The sequence below is a fragment of the Phascolarctos cinereus genome, unplaced genomic scaffold (genome assembly GCF_003287225.1).
Source record: "Phascolarctos cinereus isolate Bilbo 61053 unplaced genomic scaffold, phaCin_HiC Scaffold_5;HRSCAF=322, whole genome shotgun sequence".
NCBI classification, from domain to species: Eukaryota; Metazoa; Chordata; class Mammalia; order Diprotodontia; family Phascolarctidae; genus Phascolarctos; species Phascolarctos cinereus.
Window position 1 is genome coordinate 156,348,526 of NW_027555958.1, and position 23,215 is coordinate 156,371,740.

At 39.4% G+C, this 23,215-nt stretch overlaps 1 protein-coding gene across 1 annotated transcript in view; it reads left to right on the forward strand.

Moving 5' to 3' along the window:
• The first annotated feature begins 9,041 nt into the window (after positions 1–9,041).
• PREP (prolyl endopeptidase) overlaps positions 9,042–23,215 on the forward strand; it is a 153,189-nt gene continuing 139,015 nt past the window's right edge. Inside the window, exons 1-2 of the mRNA XM_020976932.2 lie at positions 9,042–9,361; positions 18,797–18,871. Of these exons, the coding sequence (XP_020832591.1) occupies positions 9,317–9,361; positions 18,797–18,871 (120 nt within the window). The 5' untranslated portion in view covers positions 9,042–9,316. The remainder of the gene's footprint in view (positions 9,362–18,796; positions 18,872–23,215) is intronic.

Here is a 23,215-nt window from a genome sequence, read left to right on the forward strand (position 1 = left end):
AGGGAGGGATTTTTAGAGAGTAGGGAGAGGTAATAGGATAAGGAGGCGGGCTAATAGAAGGGTGTTTAGTTAGGAATGGGGGGGCAGCTTGGTGGTGCGGTGGATAGAGTTCTGGCCTTGGAGTCAGGAGGATGTGAATTCAAATCCAGTCTCAGACACATGACACTTACTAGCTGTGTGACCCTGGGCAAGTCATTTAACTCCAATTGCCTCACCAAAAAAGCAAAAAATAAAATAAATAAAATAGATTAATAGGAATGGGAGGATAAGGAAGAGATTCTTGGAGGGGAGTAAGTTAAGTAGTAAGAGGGCAAGGTAGCAGGTAGAAGAAAATTAGAAGAGTCAGCAGGGATAGGAAACAAGAGCTACACACAAACATATATAAAATAAAGATCAGGAATAGAATTTATTAGTAGAAAAAAGGCAGTAGTAATTATGATCTCAGACAAAGCTAAAGCTAAAATAGATTTAGTCATAAGAGAAAAATAGGGAAACTATACTATATGTCAGCCATGTTAATCAATATTGTTTTAGACTATTTAAAATAACTAGACAGTATAAGGTTGGAATATTACTGTGATGTAGGAAATAACAAGTTAGTGGACTTAGAAAATTATGGAAAGACCCGGACTTAAAAAGCAAGACGTTATCCTCCCTCAGAGAGACAGAGGACAAATAAGTATAGTATGATCTTACATAGATGCATATGAATGTATATGTCTATATATGAGTATGATTATAGATATCTAAGTATATATGTGTGTGTGTATATAAGTATACATATGTATGTGTATATGCATGTATGTATCTTTGTGTGTATACTGTAATATATATGTATGCGTATATATACATAGGTATATATTACATGTGAACATGTAAATATGTATATGTACACATATATGTATATATGTAATATATACATATATACACAATTGTACCTTCTTGGGGAGGAAGGAAGGGGAGAAAAATAACAAAGTAAAAAGTGCACAGCAGAGAACAAAAGAAAACTTACAAGGAAGCAAAGAAAAAATGGACAATTCTGAACATAATACATAATATTTATTATTTAGGAACAGAAATTTATTGCTGTATGTTTTGAATCTTCTCTTACATTCTGCTGTATACATGGTAATGCTATTTTTTGTCACTTATTTTGTATTTAAGTTTTAATATTTAAGTTTATAATGTTTCTTTTTCTTTTCTTAGTGTGTATTTAATTTTTTAATTTAAATTTAAAATAAATAAATTTTTTAAAAAAACACAGCCTGGCACATAGTATGTGCTCATTGACTTGATTTAACCTAATACATACTTGTTTATTGATTGGTTCAAGCGTCAGTCTTCTAAATGCAATACTGTTGAGGCAATATCAGAAATTAGAGCTATGCAAAAGAAAGGATGGGCAGCTAGGTAGTATTATGAATAAAGTGCTAGGCCTGGATCTTAGAGTTCACATCTGGCCTCAGATACTTACTAGATGTCAGTGTAATCTTAACCCTGGGCAAGTCACTTAACCCTGTTTGCCTCAGTTTTCTCATCTGTAAAATGAGCTGGAGAAGGAAATAGCAAATCTCTCCAGTATCTTTGCCAAGAAAACCCCAAATGGGGTCATGGAGAGTTAGACATAACTGAAAAACTACTAAATAACAAAAGAAAGAATATTGTGCAGGACTGTTACTGATCCCACATATGGTACCATGTGTGGTAAATAGGTAATATAAAGACATATAAAAGTAAATATAAAATAGGAAAATATGTACATCCAGGCAAATGGCAACTTCTGTGCAGGCAGATTACCCCCTAAGTTGGTCAGTGATGATAGATGGAAAGATAGACAGACAGACTGATAAATAGAGCTAGGACTATAAATATAAGCAAGCAAGATAGTCCATACTTTCTGGAAGCTTTCATTGTAGTGGAGGAAGTCAACACATACAGGGGAGCTCCCCGAAAGTTGGGGCTGGGGGCTTGGGAAGAAGGCAAGATAGACTGAAATACATACTGTCTTGTACCCAATACCTTCATTACTTTCATTGATTGTCAAATAGCCAACATTTATCCAACAGTTAAATTTTACAAAGTTCTAAAATATTGCTTCATTTTATCCTCACAAAACCTTAGAAGGTGGGTGCTATTATCTCTATTTTGTACATGAAGAAACTGAGGCAGATAGAGGACAAGTGACTTGATCAGGATTGTACAACTTGTCTCTAAGTCTTTCTGTCTCCAGGTCTAGCACTCCTAACTGCCTCTCAGTACAGAAACTGGGTACTTTCTTAACTACATTTGGGAAAACTTGGACATGAATTATATATTCAAAGATTTCTTACAATAAATTCTGGATACAGCTATAATGAGTCAAAGAGAATATGATTTTTTGTGGCGATCCCTGAGATCGGACTAGGTCTACGTGACCCCAGAGCTTTAGTGGCTGTGGGCCAGAGGTTACATTAAAAATACTAAATGGCCCTCTAGTCATATGCCTAGAGAATTTAAGTGATGCACCCAAGAATACATAAGCAGTAAACAGCAAAGCTGAGAGACCAACTTCTCTGACTCCAAATCCAGTGTTCTTTCCACTGGGAAGCAATCTTTAGAACTGCCATACCATCCCAATTTGGGTAACTGACACATCATCCCCTCAAACTGTATGCAAATTTGGAGGCCTGTAACACCTGACTCTCATATCTAGCTAGCTATAAAAATACCTTTTAATAAATCTCCTTTTCATGCATGGGTTTCCTTTTCCCTCCCTCATGGAGATGCTTGGAATACCACATGAGCACTCATTTGCAGAAGCATTTACCACCAAAAGTAGGAATTGAAATGAATAGAAAAAAAAAAGATCAAATCCCTTCATTCTTAAATTCCCTGAAATCAGAGATCTACCATCCCAACCGCTGCAGTGAGTGGCCACAATTTAAAAAGTCAAGCTCAATAAAAAAAAATTAGAAGAAAAGATAGAGATGAGAAAGCACCATAGGCAATTATTCCAGCAGTTAGGTGGTGCAGTGAATAGAGTGCAGTGAAGATTCATCTTCCCAAATTCAAATCTGGCCTCAGACACTTAGTAGCTGTGTGACCCTGGGCAAGTCACTTAATCCTGTTTGCTTCAGTTTCCTCATTTGTAAAATGAGCTGAAGAAGGAAATGGCAAACCACTCCAGTAACTCTGCCAAGAACACCCCAAATGGGGGTCATGGAGAGTCAGACATGACTGAAAAAATGACTTAACAAAATTTTAAATCTTATAAACAAGTTATTGACTCTAAGAAATGAGTAAAAGATATTAATACTGATTAGTAACATTTCTAAGAAAAGCTTAACCAATATACAACAGTTATCATAAAAAAAGGAGACCAAAAAAGCCTCCAAACTGCTTCAGACAATAAAAACTTACACTCTTGGTCAAACAGAAGCCAATGGGCAAAATTATTTAACAGGGTTTGCCCTCCCCATAATTCACACTCTTCTTCAAGGTTTGGTTGACTTTGTCTCTTGGCTGAGGGCTTTGGGACCAGAGGAAGAAGACTGAGCTCTATTTTTGGTTTCCCTTTTGAGAAGGCAGAGCTGAGGAAGGCACCTGATGGTACTTCCCCAGCAGCCCAGCAAGCACAGAGATAAGAACTGAGATCTCTTCTGAAGCAATGTAGGATCCCAAAGAAGGACCTGGGAATCTGTGAACATACACCAAGGTGGGCAAAGGGGGAGCAGAGGTGGAGCTGGAATGAAGACATACAGGGAGAGATAAGACATTTTGAGAAACCCAATCATAATGAAATGAAGCAGAGTAGAGGTCAGTCTTCTACATATGCTATCCCTCAATGCTTGTTGAAGAAAATCTCTGCAAGGTCTAAAATCTTGTGAAAGCTTTCCTTTTTATTTCCCCCTTTACCAGCAGCAGGCAAAAGAGAAATTGATTCAAGCTACAATAGACCCCGTTCCTTGTTATATGAAAATCTTTCTATAATTTAAGTTTCTATATTACCTGATTGTTTCAATAAATCACATTGCAATTAAGAGCAAACTGAGAAGAGGGAGGTAGAGAAAATAAATGCTTGTTAATTTTTAAAATTCAACTTTTTTTAAAAAAGAGTAAATTATCAGATCTTTTGAATGGGGTATCATGAGTGAGAAAGGAGAAATTTAATAATAATTTGGGGATTTATAGAGAAGAGATGGAAAATATTCTTAATTTTGGTAATTTGGAGAACGTATTTCACATCATGCCTTTAGACAGTTATTGAACCTGGAGGCCAGCTGCTGCTTCATCTTGTTCACTGAGTTAACTGTTTTGTTATTGTTCAGTCATTTCAGTCATGTATGACTCTTTGTGACCCCATCTGGGATTTTCTTGGCAAGGACCCTGGAGTGGTTTGCCATTTCCTTCTCTAGCTCATTTTACAGATGAGGAGTTCAAGTAAATAGGGTTAAGTGATTTGCCCAGGGTCACCCAGCTAATAAGTGTCTGAGGCCACATTTGAACTCACGAAAATGAGTCTTCCTGCTTCCAAGCCTCTATCCACTGTGCCACCTAGCTAGCTGCCTATGTGTTAATTACTCTCTGGTATTTGTGGAGCCATCTTTATGCAGCGCAATTAAAAATAAATTGAAGACAAGAAGGGAATTTTTAATTTCACTCCTAAGTGAACAAGTTCTTTCCCTTTCTCCTCAAATTTTTCACCAAAACTAAAAGTTATGGATGACTCTTGCCTTATTGAAATATGGGGGCTAGCACAGAGAAAAACAATTAATTACTTTCTGGCTTGCAGACATGCCTACAGTTAGTGAACTGAGTGATTGTGCCAAACTTATATGGAAGTGCATAGGTTCTAGGGGAATGCAAACAACCAGTTTCCATACAAATTCTTGGTTGTGACTAGAGATAAAAGGGGCAAAGCACAGAGATGGAGGACATGACTAGCTTAGAGGAAGGGGAATCCTTTTTTTTTTTTGGCAAGACAGTTGGGGTTAATTGACTTGCCCTGGGTCACACAGTTAATAAGTGTCTATGTCAAGTGTCTGGTTTGAGATGAAATTTGAACTCAGGTCCTCCTGATTCCAGAGCCAGTGCTCTATCCACTGTACCACCTAGCTGCCCCCGAAGGACAATTCTTCCATTCATTCATTTAACCAGTGTTTCATGTATTAATACATCTTGAGACATGTCTGACCCAAAGAGGATACATGTAGATTTACTCTACACAAACTTATATATCCTTGGGAAGTATAATTTGTCCCAAACTTGTTTGTTTTTGCTCACCTGAAACCCTGTCAGAACAGATCCTTCATATACTCCATCAATTCTAGGTAGATTCTAGAATTCATCTATCTACTGATGGCTTCTGCTGGGCACAAGCAATCCTCAGCAGGCCTCAAAGCAGAAGACTCCCAAAGAAGCAAAGTGCAAGGAAGGCCATTCTGTATAGCCACCATGTCATTTTCTTCCTGGCTGCGCTTCTGACTCTCTGGGCTTCACCACCATGACTCACTTGCCTTCTCACTCTGAAACTTTTCTGAGCTCCTGGAAGCTTGAAAAACCTTGAACATCCCTATGAGATGCCAGCTCCTTCTGCCTTCCAGTTGTTGATTATAGACCTGGGATGGCCATACTTCATTCCTCTACCAATTGTACTTCTGACTCTCTGGACTTCACTGTTTCTCCCAGGTATCTTCACTTCCTCCTCCCCTCTCAACTCTTCAGCTCCCTTTTGTGTATTGTCCCCCATTAGAATGTAAGTTCCTTCAAGGGAGAAATTGTATTTCTTTTTGGTTGTATTTGGGTCTCCAGAATTTAGTACAATGTCTGGCCATTGTAAGTGTTTAGTAAATGCTTGTTACTTTTTTTCTACCATATGAGTTAACAACACTGATCAAATAGCTTACTATATGCCCCACACTGTACTAGGTGATAGGGAAAATGACTTGACCTGTGATTTTCATTGGAATAGGGAACTCCAGGAGAAGAAAACTCTTTTTACCAGAACAGAAAAGCACCTTCTTTGCAATTTAGAGTCTTAAAGACTTGCCTAGAGCATGGAGAGGTTATTTGCCCATGGTTGCACAGTCAGTCTGTGTTGATCAGTACTTGAACTCAAGACTTCTTCACTCCGAGAATAGCCCTCTATCTACTATGTTGCCTCCCTGTACTAAGTGATAGGTGGCAATACTAAGAAATACTTTCCTATTTAGCCAGTTCTGCTGCTACATCTCTATTCCACACAGCTTTTCCTTTACAACTGGAAAACAAGAGGAGCGGCCCTCTTTTGGGGCTTTTTGTAAGACCTGGAGTACTGAGTCCACCATAGGACTGAATACAGAGATAAGGAGTTCCTAAGATTTAAGGCTGGAAAGGACCTTCTAGGTCAATTAGTCTATTCCCCTTAGTTTACAGATGAAATCCCGAGATTTGGAGAACATAGATTTAAGAGTTATAAGGCATCTTTCAGATTGTCTGGGTCACCTTTCTTATTTTAGTTAAGTACATTGCCCAAGGTCACTCAGGTAGTGATAAGTAATAAGGGGCCAAGAGAAGTGTTCCTAGACAAAGTAGCCAAGGGTATAAAGCCTTCCCTGTCTTAAAAAAGGCTCCAGCTCCTAAAAGAGACAGAACTGTAAGTTTCTTCATTTCTTTCTCCTTCCTTGAATCTTGAATGAAGCTAGGGATTCCCTAAGGAGGTAAGGAAGGAATGCTTTCCATGCATGGGGAACAGCCTGTACAAATAAATGCACAGAGTCTGGAGATGGAATCTTATACCTGAAGAACAGCAAGTAGACAGTTTGGTTGCAACATATAATGCATAAATCATGCAATAAGTCTTCAAAGACAGATTGATCTGAAATGGCAGAGGATTCTAAATGCCAAACAGAGGAATTTACATTTTCTCTTAGGAGCAACAAAGATCCACTGGAATTTCTTGATCCAGGGAGAGTGACATGGCCAGGCTTATATTTTAATATTGATTTGTGTGGAGAATGGATTAGAAACTTGAAGCAGAAATATCAGTTAAGAAGCTATTGCAATAGTCCAGGAAAGAGGTAATAAGGGCCTGAACTAGAGTGCTGGTCCTGTGAGTGGAGAGAAAGGGACAGATGCAAGAAATGTGGTGGTAGGCTGACGAGATTTGATAACTGAGTAGCAGGTGATTTTGAGGTTGCAAATCTGGGTGATGGCAAGGATGGTGATGCTCTCAATGATAATAAGGAATTCAGAACTGAGGGAGGATTGCGGAAGCAGAAATGAGGTTTTTTTGGGTGTGTTGAGTTTAAGATGCGTATGGAAATTAGTTAAAAATGTCCAATTCAGCTGGTGCTGAAAGATTGGAGCGCAGGATAGAAACCAGGCTGGATAAATAGGATGGATATATCATCTGCATAGAGATGATAACTGAACCTATGAAAGGATCTAGAGAGGAGGGCCCAGGTCAAAGGCCTGGAGTCTACCCATACATTAGGAGTAGGATATTGATCACCATCTAACAAAGGAGAATGCCAGAGATTGTTGGAGGAGAATCAGGAAAGATTAAAGTAGTGAAAACCCATGGAAGAGAGCTAATGGCAAAGAGATTTCAAATCCAGAGACTTATTCCACATTCAGCACTCTTTTGACTATAAAACAGAGAGAAATATGAAAAACTCTGATCCATTTTTTTTGTCAGAACTGAAATCACTGATTTAAAGTTTGAAATATACTCCAAAACCTCACATAGCAGAGAAGGAAAATTAAAAACTCTCAAAGGTTGAGTGACATACCTACGGTCATATAGTTACTCTGAGTGATAGAGCTTTAGATTAAGTAGAATCCTAGCCCAAGAACCTCTATTTTTTTTTACTGTGGTATAGAGGCAAGGGTACTGGATCAAGAGTCAGAGCACCTGGGTTCAAAGCCTGCCTTTGTAATTCTGCTCCCTGTGTGATCTTAGCTAGTCATTTAACTACTCTGGGGCTGTTTCCTCCTCTGTAAAATGAGGGGTTGGATTAGATGGCTTCTAAGGTCCCTTCCAGCTCAATCTATAAACCTAGGGAACTCTTTAGGCCTCATTTCCTCAACTATAAAATAAGGAGGTTAGACTTTCTAGCTCCCAATCTACGATCCCGTGAATGTCTTTGGGCCTCATTTCCTCATCTAAAAATTAAGGGGTTGTACCAGATGGCCTCCAAGATCCTTCCTGGCTCCCAATCTATGGTTCTATGATCTCTACCTTACGCATTCAGTCTCTTGTTGGGCTTCCTAAGTCAAGAGAGACTACATTCTCTCCATCACTATTCCACCTTGTCCCAACTCATTAAAAGTGTAAGAAGATATACTTAATATGAATATATAAGTAGAGCCTATATCAGATTACAGTATGCTGTCTTGGGGAGGGGGAGAAAATTGGAAACTCAAAATTTTATGGAAGTGAATGTTGAAAACTAGAAATAATATAAATTATTTTTAAAAAGAAAAAAGTGTAACAAAAAATTGGGAAAAAAAAGGAAATCAGAAAGGAAGAATAGGTGGAAGAGAAAAGAAGGAAAAAATGAAGGAAAGGAGAAAGGAAGGAAGAATAGATGGAAGAAAAGAAGGAAAGGAAAAAGGAAGGGGAAAAGTAAGGAAAGGAGAAAGGAAGGAAAAAGGAAGGAGAAAGAAAAGTGAAAGGAGAAAGGAAAGTGAAAGGAAGCAAGGAAAAAAGGAAGGGAGGGAGTAAGGGAAAGAAGGAGGAAGGAAAAGAGGGAGGAAGAAAGAGAAAAGGAAAAAACAGAAGAGGAAAAGGAAGAGAGGATGGAAGGAAGAAGAAAAAGGAAGAAAGGGGGAAGGAAGAAGGAAGGAGGGCGGGCGGGCGGACGAGCTCTTTCAGTAGCAGGAGAGCAGCTCCACAGCCAGCTCTCACTCACTGCCGTGGGGTTAGGGGGCAGGGAGCGAAAGGGGAATGTGGGATCGGACTCCTACCAGAGGGAGCTGGGTCTGAATGCGCGTGCGCAGGCGGGTCTCCGCGGCTGCGCCGCCCGGGCCGCCCCTCAGGCCGCCAATCCCGGCGCTCCCGGCAGAGGGAGCTGTGCGCCGGCCTCCTCTCCCGCTAGGCCCCGCCCGTCTCCCTCTTGCTTCGCCTGGGAGGGGTTCCCGGCTCAGTCCGACAGCTGCTTCCTGCCCCGACAGCCTACCCGCTCCCGGACACTCGCTCACTCCGCTCCCGGTCTTCCCGAGCCGACCCGTGCAAGGAAGCATCCCCGCGCAGTGCTGCGCCCGCCGTCACCTCCTCCCCCGCACCGCAGCTCCATAGGGAGGGCCTTGTCCGCAGCCTCTGCCCGCGTCCCGCCTGCCCCACCAAGCCCGGGCCATGCTGTCCTTCCAGTACCCCGACGTGTACCGCGACGAGTCCGTGGTGAGTGCGGCCCCGGCGAGCCCCGCCGAGGTGGGTGAGGGGGCATTCATTCCCGGGCGACGGCTCGAGGCTGCCATGCCGCCCCCTCCACTTTCTGCTCGTCCTTCTCCTCTTCCTCCTCTAGCCCCCCGCCCTCGTCCCCATCCTCCCCTTCCTCGTGCCTTTTGTTTGCGAGGAAACGTGCCGGGGCCCCCGGGCCGGAGGCGGTCCGCAAACCGGCTCTGGCTCCTGGGGAGCTCTGGGGCCACGCGCCTCCCGATGAGGCCGAGCGTTGGGTTGGGGGGAATCCCTGGCCCATTTCGGTCAAGGCCGAGGGGAGGTCACTGTCCCGGGAGGGCGCAGAGACTCATAAGCAGCTGCTTCTGATTTGGGGGTTAGCAAAGGAGCTTGCCTAAATGTGTGGAGAAAGTGTGGTTTTGAACAGTTGTAAAAGCGTGTGCGTGCGTGCGTGTCTGTGTATGTGTATGAAATAGTCTGCTAGATTTTAATCAGTTTTTTTAAAAAAAAAGATGCAAACCTCTTCAGTCTCAAAGTTTAAATTCTGGCCCCTCGCTGAAGTTTTCCCAAATGAGAGGTACAGGCAGTGAAGAAGCGATATACCGACAGAAACACAGAGAGAGAAAGCGATTTCCCTCCCCACTTTTCTCCTCCTCTCCCTTTCCTCCTCCTCCCCCTTCCTTCTCAACCCCTCTTTCTCCTCTGCTCTTTCCCCTCCCCCCCCAATCAGGGGTCTGTTTCCAAAGTGGAAAGCCTCACAGTTAACTCTGCTCCGAGTGAAATTAGAGGGTTGCCTTTTGAGATTCCCCTCACCTTCCCTGGAAGGATTTTGGCATTTTAGGTTTGGATTGGGTCCACAAGTTGTGTAGCACACTATGGAAGCGAGAACTAGGGTAGTTTTGGCTAAAGCTGTCAATCTAATCCAATCCAAAAAGCATTTATTACACACCTTCATTTTCAAGGTTCCAGGCTAGGTGGGGGGTGGATAAAAACAAAGCAAAAACTAGTTTCTTCCTCCAAGGAGTTTCTGGTGTACTGGGATGATAAGACAAATAGGTGTATACAGATAATTCAGGAGGGAAGAGAAGACGCTGACAGTTGAGTCAGAATCACTGTTACTTGGCAGTGGGTTTTAGGAAGTTCACTTTAAGTGATATTAATAACCAAATATGCCGTTTGAGCTTCCAAATTTTCTTTGAATCATTTGATGTCAGTCTTCCACTTTAAAGAAAATCTTGCTTTATTGTGGTTGAAAGTGTGCTAATATCTTAAAAGTAGTTGAATATATGTTTATATTTAAAATAATGTTTTCAGGTGACAACACATTTTGAGACTTGTTTGAACAGTGGTCATTTAGTAACCATGTTTTGGCAAGTTTCTTGACTGTTTTTTTTTAACTAGACCTAATGTTATAATGATCCAAAGAAAGCTGAAATACTGGAATTCCAATTAGCGTTTTCTTTTCCCTAAGGAAGTGGAGTTGTCTTATGAAGTGTACTTCTGGTGGTATCCAGATATGCATTCCACTTTCCTAAGTGGCTAAGTCCCTGGCTCTGATTTCAATCTCTTTCCTTGGTGACTTTGGCTAAAACGTTTTCAATGTTTGTATTTTTTTAATCTAGTATATTAAATATTATAAATTAATTCATTCAGGAATCATTTCTTGAGCTGAAGTGCAGAGGGGGGAATACAACAAATATGATCCTTGCCAAGAACATAGAATCAGGTAGAGGACATATAAGGAAGCAGTGGAAAGATCAGCAGTTTATTCAGTATGGGGAAATCATTGTGTAGAAACTCTTCACCCACACATATTATAACCTGTTTATGATTTAATTGAGAAATTCTAGGTTACCTGAGAAACAGAGGTTAAGACTTGATTAGAGTCAACTTAGAGCTTGAAAAAGCTCTTAAATGTAATCTGGTCCAACACTTTACTTCCAAGATCTTTTTCCTGCGCTAGGTGATGAAACAGGCTCAGAGAAATTATAACTTTATCCAAGTTACATAAATGGTAAATGGCAGAGTTATTATTTGAACTTAGATCTTGTAACTTCAGAGCCATTCTACTTTCCACCACACCATGCTATGTACAGTAGTCTGTAAATATCAGAGGAAGAGTTGAACTCAGATTTGCAAGACTCCTATCCACAATGCCAGACCAAACATGAATGTAGTAGAGGAGAGTATAATAAGTGCATGATAAGTACCAAGTTCTGTGAGTTCAGAGGAGAGAGAAAGAATCTTTTATGGGAAGATTAGGGAAGCTTTCATGGATTAGGTGGAATTTAAGCAGGCCTTGAATTTCAGTATTTGGGAATGTCTGGGTAGAGTGGCAGGAGGAGATCTTTTAATAGGTAGAAAATAGTAATAGTGGGAGAGAGAAGGTTCCTGGTACTTGTGAATGGTGATGTATCTTCATAGTAATTTATAATGTAATTATATATCATTATATAAGTGCCTCCCCAACCTGGAATTTAAGGTCTTCAGCAGTCTGGCTCCAACCTACTTTTCCATCCTCATTTCCTAGTCATCTTCATGTGTTTCATGTTCCAGCTAGAATGTCCCATTACCTATTCCTTGCTCTCCACTTGCCTTCCTACATCTATGCATTTGTGACACTTGTCACCCTGGACTAGAACAAATTCCCTCTTCGCTTCCATCTGTTGAAATCTTTCACTTTTTTCAAAGTCGAACTCAGTGACCACCTCCTATGAAGCTTTCCTTCATCTTTTCCTGGTTAAAAGTATTTTTTCTCTCCTCTTAAGAGCATTTTGTGTAGATTTCTTTTTTGCCTGTATTATAGTATACCTTCTTTGTGTACTTGTTATATCTTCCCTGTTAGACTATAAACTTTTTGAGGCATCAGAGACTCTTGTTTGTTAGAGGGTCTTTTTTTTTTTTATCATGGTGTACCTAACAATGCCTTGTGTATAGTGATTAACAAATGTTTTATAATATTAAATTTGTATTCTCATCCACAGTAGCTGAAAATATTTTGTATTTCTTTCAGGCTCACTTCACTGTGAGAGTGTGGGCATAATGGATACGTTTTCACTTGGAAACTGAGGCACTGGTGGTTGGCTTTCAATACTTTTGAATGCTCTTTTGAGTTTTGGCAAAGCAACATCATCATCATTTTGCACAAGGATTTAGAATCATGATTTTAGAGTTAAAAAGGATCCCAGTCATCATCTAATCCAAATTCCTCATTTGACAGGTGAAGAAACTGAGGTCCAGAGAATTGAAACAACTTGCCTAAGGTAGCACAGATTACACTGGCGAAGCTGGAATTTGAACCCAGTTCTAACTATGAATCTAAGTATGAATACCTAATTTTGCCTGGGTCTATCAAGTATAAATTGTAAACTCTCTAGGAGCTTATAGTCTAAATTAGACGACACTTATGGAGGAAGTGGCAGCTAGGTGGTACAGTGGATAGAGTGTTTGACCTGGAATCAGGAAAACCTAAGTTCAAATATGACCTCAGACATCTAACCAGCTGAGTGAACATAGGCGAGTCTGTTAACTTAGGCGAGTCTGTTAACTTCTGTGTACCTCAGTTTGCAAAATGAGATGTAATAAGAGCACCCACCTCCCAGGGTTGTAATGATAAAGTGTGATATTTGTATAGTAATTTGCAAACTTTAAATTGCTGTATAAATACTATTTTGTAACTATTAATACAAAAATACAGTTAAGATGATAAAATAAATATCAAAGAATGAATAGGTACCAGAGATTTTTCTGGAAAATTAGAATAAGCTTTATTCCTGGGTTTCTTTCAGGCTTCCACTCAAATCTCTGCAAGAGGCCATTCACAGCCCTCAATGCTAGCGCCTTCCTTCTGAGATTACCTTCAGTTTACTTTGTATATACATAGTTATTTGTCTGTTTGATCTCCTTGAGGGTTCAGGCTGTCTTTTGCTTTTCTTTATCTCCTCAACCCTTTCCACAGTGCCTGGTACATAGTGCTTAATAAATGTTTGTTGACTTTGGAAGATGCATTTCCATACAGGGTAAGAAGCACTGGGCGTTGAGAAAGTCAGTCTTTATCTTTCAGTTCTACATCAAAGTGTATTTTTTGGTGCAGAGATGGCCCTGGGTTCTCTAAGGCTATACCAGCCCCAGTGGTTTGGTTTTATGGAGGTAGAGAGACGTTGAGTGGATCCAGTGAATGATTCTGTTGCCTGAAAACTGGCCTAGTTAAATTCAGAGTCAACAGTAGTTTGGTGACAGTGTGACGTTTTCAGTATAGCAATTCAAAGACCATTTCCTAAGATGTAGAAGAATAAAGATTTTTATTGGTGGAGTGGGTACCCCTCCTTCCCCCACTGATGAAATTACTATCTGGGAAGTATAAGAGTACGTATCCCCTTACTAGATTATAAACTCTGTTTTATTTAATCTTTGTATTTCCTCTGCCCTGGATACCTATCGTTTAGCCACTTAATAAATGTTTATTTAGTTGAATTAATTACATCACCAACACAGAATAGAATATCTTGTCCATGCTTTGAGGATGTTATTGGGCCTGTGAAATGCCAAAACTTAATTCTAGCTCCACTATTAAGTCACTGTTTGATGCTGACCATAGCATTTCATTTTCAGTTTCTTTATAAGGAAGCATCTATTAATATGAGTGCTTCCCATGGATATTTGTGGGTTAACTATTGCCCAGTATAAATAATAATAATAATGATGTCATTACATTAGAAGGCTTTTAAAGATTTCTAAAAGGAGACATGCAGTTCAACAAGCATTTATTATATACCTACTTTATACCAGGGATTGTACTAAGCTCTGAGGATACATAGACAAAAATAAAAATAGCCATTTTGCTCAGGGAGCTTACCTTTTAACAAAGCCCTTCCACTCCATCCTTATCAAATCCCTTTTTTGTTCCACCAGGAACTGTTCCAAACTTTAAGTCTCAACTCTTTGACGCTCCTCTGTTTCCCTTTCCTTCACTGCTAAATTTCCTGAAAAACATGTTTATACCCAGTTCTTCCACTTCCTTATTACCATTCCCTCCAATCTGGCTTTTTCACCCATTACTCTACTACTGAAATTATTCTGTCCCAGAGATTATTAATGATTTCATCACCAAATGTGTTGGGTTTTTTTTTTCTGAAGTCTTTATTCTCCTTTAATACTTGATGAGTGTCTACTGAAATCTCTCTTTCTTTACTTTTAGCTATCACATACCCCCTTGGTTCTCTTTTATCTCTAACTATTCCTGTTTTCTCTTAGTTGGCTCTTTGTTTTCTCACTCATCCCTTAAAATGGATCTTCTACAAGGGTCTTTCCATGGCCTTTTCTGTACATACTCTTCCTTAGTAATCTCCAGGTCTTTAGCTACCACTACTATGCAAGTAACTAGAATTTCCAGTCCTGACTTCTCTTCTGAGCGCCATACCCACATCTCCTGTATCTTCTAAGATGTCCCACTGTAACCTCAAACTCATCATGTCTAAAACAAGGTCCCTTTAAAGTTACTCTTTTGATGTCACAATTTTTTTTTAAAGAACGGATTCCCCTTATCTCACTTACAATGGTAGAAGTTCAGGGGCTGCTCATATTGGTACAGAAATTTTGACCTCTGTTTTCCAGCTTTGGTCAGTTCACCTCTCTATAGGCAAACATGTTTTTCTCCCCTATCCCCATTTTGTGAAGGCTTTCATATTAATGCTGTTGTTTATCCTTCATTCTCAAAGAGGACCATGGCATCAGGAAGGTGCTTAATGCTGAGCTTAGTGTGGACATTTGATTGGTTTAGTCCACTGAAGCCAGAGCTCCCAAGCACAAGAAATCCACTATCCTTAGAAATACTGGTAGCAGGTATTATAGGTGAATGCTATTACATCTGGCTTTCATTATTTTCTTCAATGCTAGCTTCATTTTCCTCTTTCTCTGGTTACAACCTCGGGGCTATTCTTGACTCATTCTTTATCCTTAACTCATATCCATTCAGATACCTGGCAGCATCTTTCTCATCTGTGCCTTCCTGTCTCTTCTCATTGCCACCACCATACTTCAGGCCCTTATTACCATCAGCTTGTACTGTAGCTTTATAACAGGTCCTTCCTTTCTTCATTTCATCTCTTACAATCTTTTTTTTTTTCATTTCACTTTAGGTTAATCTTTTTCATGTAGAGGCCTGGTCATGTGTTGTCCCACCACCGATTTTACCCATATGCTATTCATTGAAATAACATTTTTTAGAAAATGCCTTAGAAATGTTTGAAAAGCACTCTGAATTAGAAGTTAGGAACCCTGAATTCTAGTGTATGTCCTGATACTAACTCTGTTAACCTTGAAGGATTTCATTTCTCTAAAAGATGAAGGGATTGGAACTAAGTAACTTAAATGTTTTTACAAGCTCCAGACTTTTTTATGCCATGGTTTCTTCCACAGTGAATTGCCAGGTAGAACTTTTAAAAATTAAAATTCTTAATTAAAAGGTTGTTTGTTTGTTTGTTTTTGCTGTAAGTATAAGGTATGTAGATTTTGCCAGGCTTATTGAGAGGAAAGAGTCAGCAGAGTTGCGTAGAGAATAGCAGGCTAGCCTTGGAGTCAGGAAGACCAGGTCCTGCTAACGTCATTTTATCCCTTAGTCTCAGGCAGATCTCATAAGTCTAGAAAATTTACTGTTCTTCATCAGTAGAGGAATCAGTCAAGCATTTATTAAGGCTCCACTATGTGCCAGACTCTGTGCTAAGCACTGGAGATACAAAAACAATACAATCTTTGCCCTCTACAAGCTTACATTTTAACAGGGGAGAGAACATTTATATCTATATATGTAAGTATATACAAGATAAATGTATAGGTATAGAAAAACAGATAAAGCAGATACAAAATAACTTTGTAGGGGAAGGCACTTGTAGCTATGGAGACTAGGAAAAGCTCTATGCAGAAGGAGATATGTCTTAATTGTTGAAGAAACCCAGAGATTTCAAGAAACAGAGTTGAGGAAGGAGAGTATTGGAGTCCTGGGGGACAGTCATTGCAAAGACATAGGAAGGAGAGATTGAGTATAGGTACAGCAAGTAGGCCAGTATATCTAGACTGTACAATGCATGGAAGGGAATGATGTGTTCGAAGGCTAAAAGGGTAGGATGCAGCCAGGCTGTGAAGAGCTGTAAATGCCAGAGAGGAGTTTATATTTGAGCCTATAGTCAATATGGAGCTACTGAGAATTATTAAGGAGGTGGGGGGGGTGCATTGACATGGTCAGTTGCACTTCAGCAAAATTACTTTTGCAGCTGTATAGTGTGTTGGAGTGGGGAGAAGTTTGAGGCAGGGAAACTAATTAGGATGGTATTGCATTAATTCATATGAGAGGTGATAAGAGCCTGAACTAAGGTTGTAAATATGTGTATGGAGAAGAGAGGGCATATAAGAGCAATGTTGTAGAGATAGAGAAATGGGAAATTTTGGCACCAGAGGGGTGAGGGAGAATGAGGAGTCAAGGATGACACTAAGGTTGTAATCCTTAGTAGGTAGAAAGATGGTGAGACCCTCAGCAGTAGTCATCAGTAAATTTAAAAGACTATATCACAAATAACAGATTACTTATGTAGTTTCTATAACTGAAGTTCACTGTAGTAGGGTTTATCCCTTCTCCCTTCCCTTCCTCACAAAATTAAGGAAGAAAATAATGAATTAATATGAAAATTAGCTTCAATAAAGGATTAGAAAGGTCTTAAAAGCTCCTCTTAGTTTCTTTGACACCCAGCAATGTGAGTGTGGTACAGGTTTTAATCTCTTCTTTATTTCTTATCTACTGATCGTCTAATGAGAGCATGATTTTCCATAATTAGATCAATGCTGATTATCACAAATATTGCTTTAAATGTTCTCCTAGTCCATTTATATATTTCTGTGCTTTTCGGGAGCACAGAGCATAAGAGGACGCTCTGTGGAAAGCCTGATAGAGCAACATGCCGTCTGTTAGATGTGAGACAGAACCTGCTGCTGATAGAGGAGGTGTTGTCACTCTTCTAATAGTGATCCATTTTGCTGAACAGGTGGGACCCAGTGTGCCATTTTGGTGGGATATGATTCTGACAGCGTGGTAGCTTGGGCTTCGTGTTCTGAGGTAGGCACTAGCCATCAGCTCAAGGTCAAACAATTTTGTAGAGGCAGTGGTGCCAGGACTACTGCCAGATTCCCAGTGTGCTGTGGTGAAAGCAGGTTCCAGTAGCTTCTCCCAACCTGGTGACACAATTACTGACTAGCAGCCAAACTTAACATTTTTCAAGCATCACTGACAGTGCCTAGTTGTTTTTTGAGGGGAGAGAGAGAGAGAGAGAGAGAGAGAGAGAGAGAGAGAGAGAGAGAGAGAGTGTGTGTGTGTGTGTGTGTGTGTGTGTGTGTGTGTGTGTGTGTGTGTGTATTTTGATGAGTGAATGTTTCTTTCTTAGTGTTCTAGAACAAACGATGTGAGCCAGGTGAAACAGTTGTTTACAGGCCAGCCAGCTTCCCCTCAATGAACTGAAGCCCTGTTGCAAAAGTAAGAAATGTTCATTGACACTGTGTTGGAAAGAAATGACCATTTCAAAGTGGTGCAAGCTGGAGAGAGTTTCTAATTTATTTATGTGTTTATGTATTTATTTTTTTTTACTGCTAAACCATTCCTTTAGGCATCATCTGCTAATATCCAGAAGGTTATATAGATGTCAGATCCCCATCACTCTTAAGAATTTCTCTCATTTCCTCTTAGGTAATAGTCTGAATGAGTAGTGTTTGGATGACTTTTTTTTTTTTTAAGAAAACACTTTACAGCTTCTACACAGAGACTCAAGTCTCTGAAATATTCTTCTACTAGATGGATTAGATTTTTCAGTTGGTGCCAAGAAAAGATGTGCCAGTGAACCAGCAGTTCGTGGCAACTTCTGTTTTCCTGTGTTTTAAACTCATTTTTTAGAAGCCTGATTACATGACATAATGTGGGCAAGTTTCCTTGCCATATCAGTCATTAATTAGCATGGAATGAAGAACAATAAAGTATGTCTGTGTGTGTTCATAAGTGTGTCCCACCCACTCCATCCCCACCCCCAGCCACTCTCCTCTTTGTGTTATATAACTATGTACCTCTTTAGGAAGAAAAGGTTTTTAGCTTTCATTAGCACAGCAGAAGGTTTTTCTGTTGCGTTGTACTGCCCAACCATTTCTGTTCTGACAGTGTCTCTCTTCTCTGAGCATTCCCTACCTCCCACCCTTGTTCCCGTCTGCCTTAACATCTTTCAGAAGCTGCCAGATCTGTCTTCCTGTGCTAATCAGCCAAAAGAGTAGCCATTGAGTTGATGGAGGCATTCTATCTCTCTTTTCACAGGCTTTTAGTACAAATTTCCTCACGTATATCATATCTCTAGGACAAGTTCCTATGAAGCAGTCACTAATTATTTCATGCTTTATTGTGTTTGTTTGCAGGTACAAGATTACCATGGGTCTAAGATCTGTGACCCCTATGTTTGGCTTGAAGACCCAGATAGTGAACAAACAAAGGTAATTGATGATATTTAAAGATGAGATTGTCTCAAAAAACATGAATCGACTATGGAGCTAGTGGCCAAGCCTTGGCATAAGAAATTCATATTCCTTTTTTGTATCTTTCTTTTTTTCCTTCTTTACCTTTCCTATCTTTTTTGGTTCCCATTTTAGGAGCCTTTGAGCACCTGGCCAGTAGAGACATATGTAAATGAGGTTAATACTCTGACCAACATACTAAGATATAATCCTCAATCTCTCATCTAAATTATTCCAGTAACTCAGCAGTGTTAAATTATGCCAGTATAAGTGATTATTTGTAGGCTTGTGTGTGTCTGAGTGTGCGTGCTTAGTTTTTCCTTTACATTTAGTATGTTGCTCCAGTGGGTGATAAACTGAGATCCTTTCTCATGGATGAAGTCTTATCATTAGAGCTATGATGAATATGGAACTGAAAATAACAGGCAACTTGGGGTTGACAGCTACTAGTTGCAAAAGCCAATGGGATCAACAGTTCAAAGATATTATTTCTAGATTTTTCTTCTGAGTATTTATAGGAAAATATTTAGCAAAAGATAAAGTGAAGTCACCAGGCAGGAAAGCTAGAATTCTGGTGAACTCTCAGAAACATTGAATCTGCATTATTGTTCCTGTATTTGAAAGGCAAACTCAAAAAACTGTTTTTCCCAATGCCATTTTATACATGCAAGTAATATTAAGATTGCTTAGAGTTCTAAGTGGACCATTCTTCCTTCTTTCTTTTTTTCCTTTTTTTTTTTTTTGGTTAGGCAGTGGAGTTAAGTGACTTGCACAGGGTCACACAGCTGGTAAGTGTTATGTGTCTGAGGCCGGATTTGAACTCAGATCCTCCTGACTCCAAGGCCAGAGCTGCCCCTAAGTGGACCATTCTTTTGAAAATCTTTCTCCTAGAGGGAGAAAATGAAGGTATTCTTCATTTTCATTACAGGATGCCACAAAACAGCTAAAGTTTTTTCCCGGTGGATGTTTCACACAATCCAGTGTATCTGTTGCATTGTTGTGATGAGATACTCATAGTAGCATCTGAATAACATTAATAGACTTCATCAATAACTTGCAAACACCTACCCCATTGTATTTTCTTTGTGTAGAGCAAATAAGGAAAGGAATAGGCATAGTGGACATGCAAAAGACCATGTCTCTTTTGCCCTTATGTTGACTTTAATGTATTTTATACATGTTTGTGGACTACATATTTTCAAGCTGTAAGTTCATAGGCCCAGATCCTGGACTGTGGCCTGGTCAGTACGGTCACTTCAGCATATTGGCCCCAGAACCACTCCATGGGCTGAGCCAGATTTACTTTAATTGAGGGGCGAGACTGAAACCACTTACCAACTTAGGAGGAAATTTAGGTGTAAGGTGACTTAGCTCTCTGCATTATTACCAGGAATAACCTGTATTTACTAAGTGCTTTAAGTTTTACAGAGTGCTTTCCATAAAACAATTCAGTGATGTTACCTCTTCAAGGATTATCTCCATTTGAAATGTTATTATACTGATTTTCATGGGGTTCAGTGACTTTGGTAGGTTTTATAGTTATTATCAGAACCAGGATTCAAACCTGCATCTCCAGACCTCATTCAAGTCTGGCTCTCCTAGACCCTTTTTTCCCATTTTACAGATGAGAGAACTGAGGCTCCAAGAAGAGGAGTGACTTATCTGATGTCACCAGACCAGGGCTAGAACAGAGGTCTTGGTTTCTTGTCATGCCCAACATAGTGTCTCTTTCTGTAAATAGAAGTTTAGCTGAACTGGTATAAGCTTACTGGGATCTGGTGCAATAAAGCTTATTAAGACTAGAGAAGTTTTGCTTTTTATGAAATGAAGAAAATTTATTCATTCCTCCAACAAGCAATAATCAAGTGCCTACTATGTGCCACATGCCGTGCTTGGTGCTGGACATCAGCCAGTAACATGAAGTCTTTCCCACTGCATAGTTGAAAAGGTCAGGCAAAAGTGTGTTAGAATCTTTACATCCTCTAAGCACAAAGAAAAATCTCCCTTCACATATGTTACTGGTGTCAGTAAAAAAAAAAATTAAATGAATAGGGTTTTTTGTCACTGAATTCTGAGAACCAAAATGCTTACATAGTAGGATTTTGAATTTGAGTTGTCTAGCTTATCTACAAGGTCTAACATTTCCAGAATAAAGGAAAGTTTTGGCCTCAAAAGACAGTGGAAACATGAAGCCTGATTCACCAAGAGCTTGTCCATGTTGTCATCAGTTTGCTTTTGGCAAAGTTGAACCTCAGAGTAACATTGGGATTTTCCCAGAGTCAGACATCTGTTCCAGCTACGAAATCATTGGCCATCCCACTCCTCCCGCTCACCGGCAACCATTGAGCATGAGACGCTGTTAATAAATGGTTGTTAAAAAGAATAATAGCTAATAGCACATTTATAGAGGACTTTAAGCACTTTATACACATTATCTCATGAGTTTCTTACCACTGCTTTGTGGTCTAGATGTTAAAGGTATTCTTATCCCTGTTTTGCAGATGATGAAACTGAGACTCAGGTTAAGTAACTTGCCAGTATACAGCCAATAAGTGTCCTAGATAGATTGTGGGCTCAGGTTTTTTCTTGGTCCAGGCATAGCACTTGTTCTACTGTATTATGCTACCTCTGATCATAAATCTCTCAGTTACCAGCTAAGTCTTGGTATTTCTAAAGAGAAGAATGCCGTATCAGCTTTGTAGCATTGGAAGCTTGAGATTAATGGGTAACTGAATTACCTCTCCCCTTCCCATTTTCCTATCCCCACCCCCTTATAATCACCATTTTTCCTTCCTTTGACATTTACATGCTTCCATCCTTCTTGAGGGGGTATGTGGTCTGATAAGAAGAATCCTGAATTTAGAGTCACCATGCTTGTGTTCAGGTATAGGTTTTGTTACTTTAGTAGTTATGAACATGGACAAAGTGATTAACTTCTCTAAGATTCAGTTTCTTAAAAAAAATTTTTCAAGTAACAAATATTTTTTTAAAAATAGTCTGTCCCTCCTACTATCCTTTGGCCATACTGAGCAAATTAAAAAAAAAAAACGCAAAAAAACAACAAATCATTAATCCCCAAACAAATTCTTCAGTATATTTCTATTTAGTACCTTAAAACAAATCCCCATGTTAGCCAGGTCTAAAAATATATATATCTCTTTCTCCACTTGGTATGTTTCCTCTTCATTCTTTTGATTCATGGTTTATCAGTTCATTGATCATAGTTCTAAAGCCTTTCAAAGTTGTTTTTCTCATTAATGTTCTTATTGCATAAATCATTCGGCTAATTCCACTCACCTTGCTCAGCATCATTAAGACTTCCTCTGAAATTGTCTGTTTCATCATTTCTTAGAGCACAATAACAGTCCTTTACATTTATATACCACAGTTTATTTAGCCATTCCTCAATAGGAGGACAGCACTTCAGTTTTCAATTTTGGGGCTGCCACAAAAAGAGCTGCTATAAATATATTTGCACATATAGATAATTTTCCTCTTTCTTCTGTTTCTTTGGGGTAAAGTCCTAGCACTGGTATATCTGGGTCAAAGGATGTGCAAAGATTGGTGACTCTAAATATGGTGCTTTCTTAGAATGGATGGACCATTTATAGCTCCAGCAAGATTGGTGCTAGTGTACCTGTTTTCCCATAGCTCCTTTTATTCTTTTTGTTGTTTTATTCTTTTGTGTTCTGATAGGTCCTCTTCTCTAAAAATGAAATATTATAACTACCTGTCTTTCAGAGTTGTTACGAGGAAAGTATTTTGTCCATCATATAGTGCTTTGCGGATGTTGGCAGTTTTCATTTCCTGATCAGCTTCCTTCTTGGTTATCTTTGCTTTTTTCCCTCTGTTATTAACTTCTTTCGACTATTACCCCTACTTAGGTTTTCATGCCAATCTATTTCAGTTCCATTCTTCTCCATTTTAGTTTTCCCCTTTGCTAGCCTATTCTTGTGTTTCCTGTCAGACCTCTTTTGTGAGTAAACTTACCTTTATTCACACTCTTTTTTTATGTGGATTCCATTAACTGCTTTGCTTTAAAGCCAAATATGTGATTCAGAGTTAGAAGCTAGCTTAGCTTAGAAATCACCTAGGACAAGGCTTTTTTTGTGTTAATGACCCCATTGGTAGTTTGTGAAGCCTATGGATCCATATTTGTTGCCTACATTCATAATTAAAGGAAATTCTAAATTTCAGTTAGAGGTTAGTGAAAATAAAGTTGTCATATTTTCCCCTGTCCAACTTTATGGACACCTTGAAATATATCCTTGGACCCTATATTAAGAACCCCTGCTCTGTGTTGAGGAAATCAAGACTTAAAGA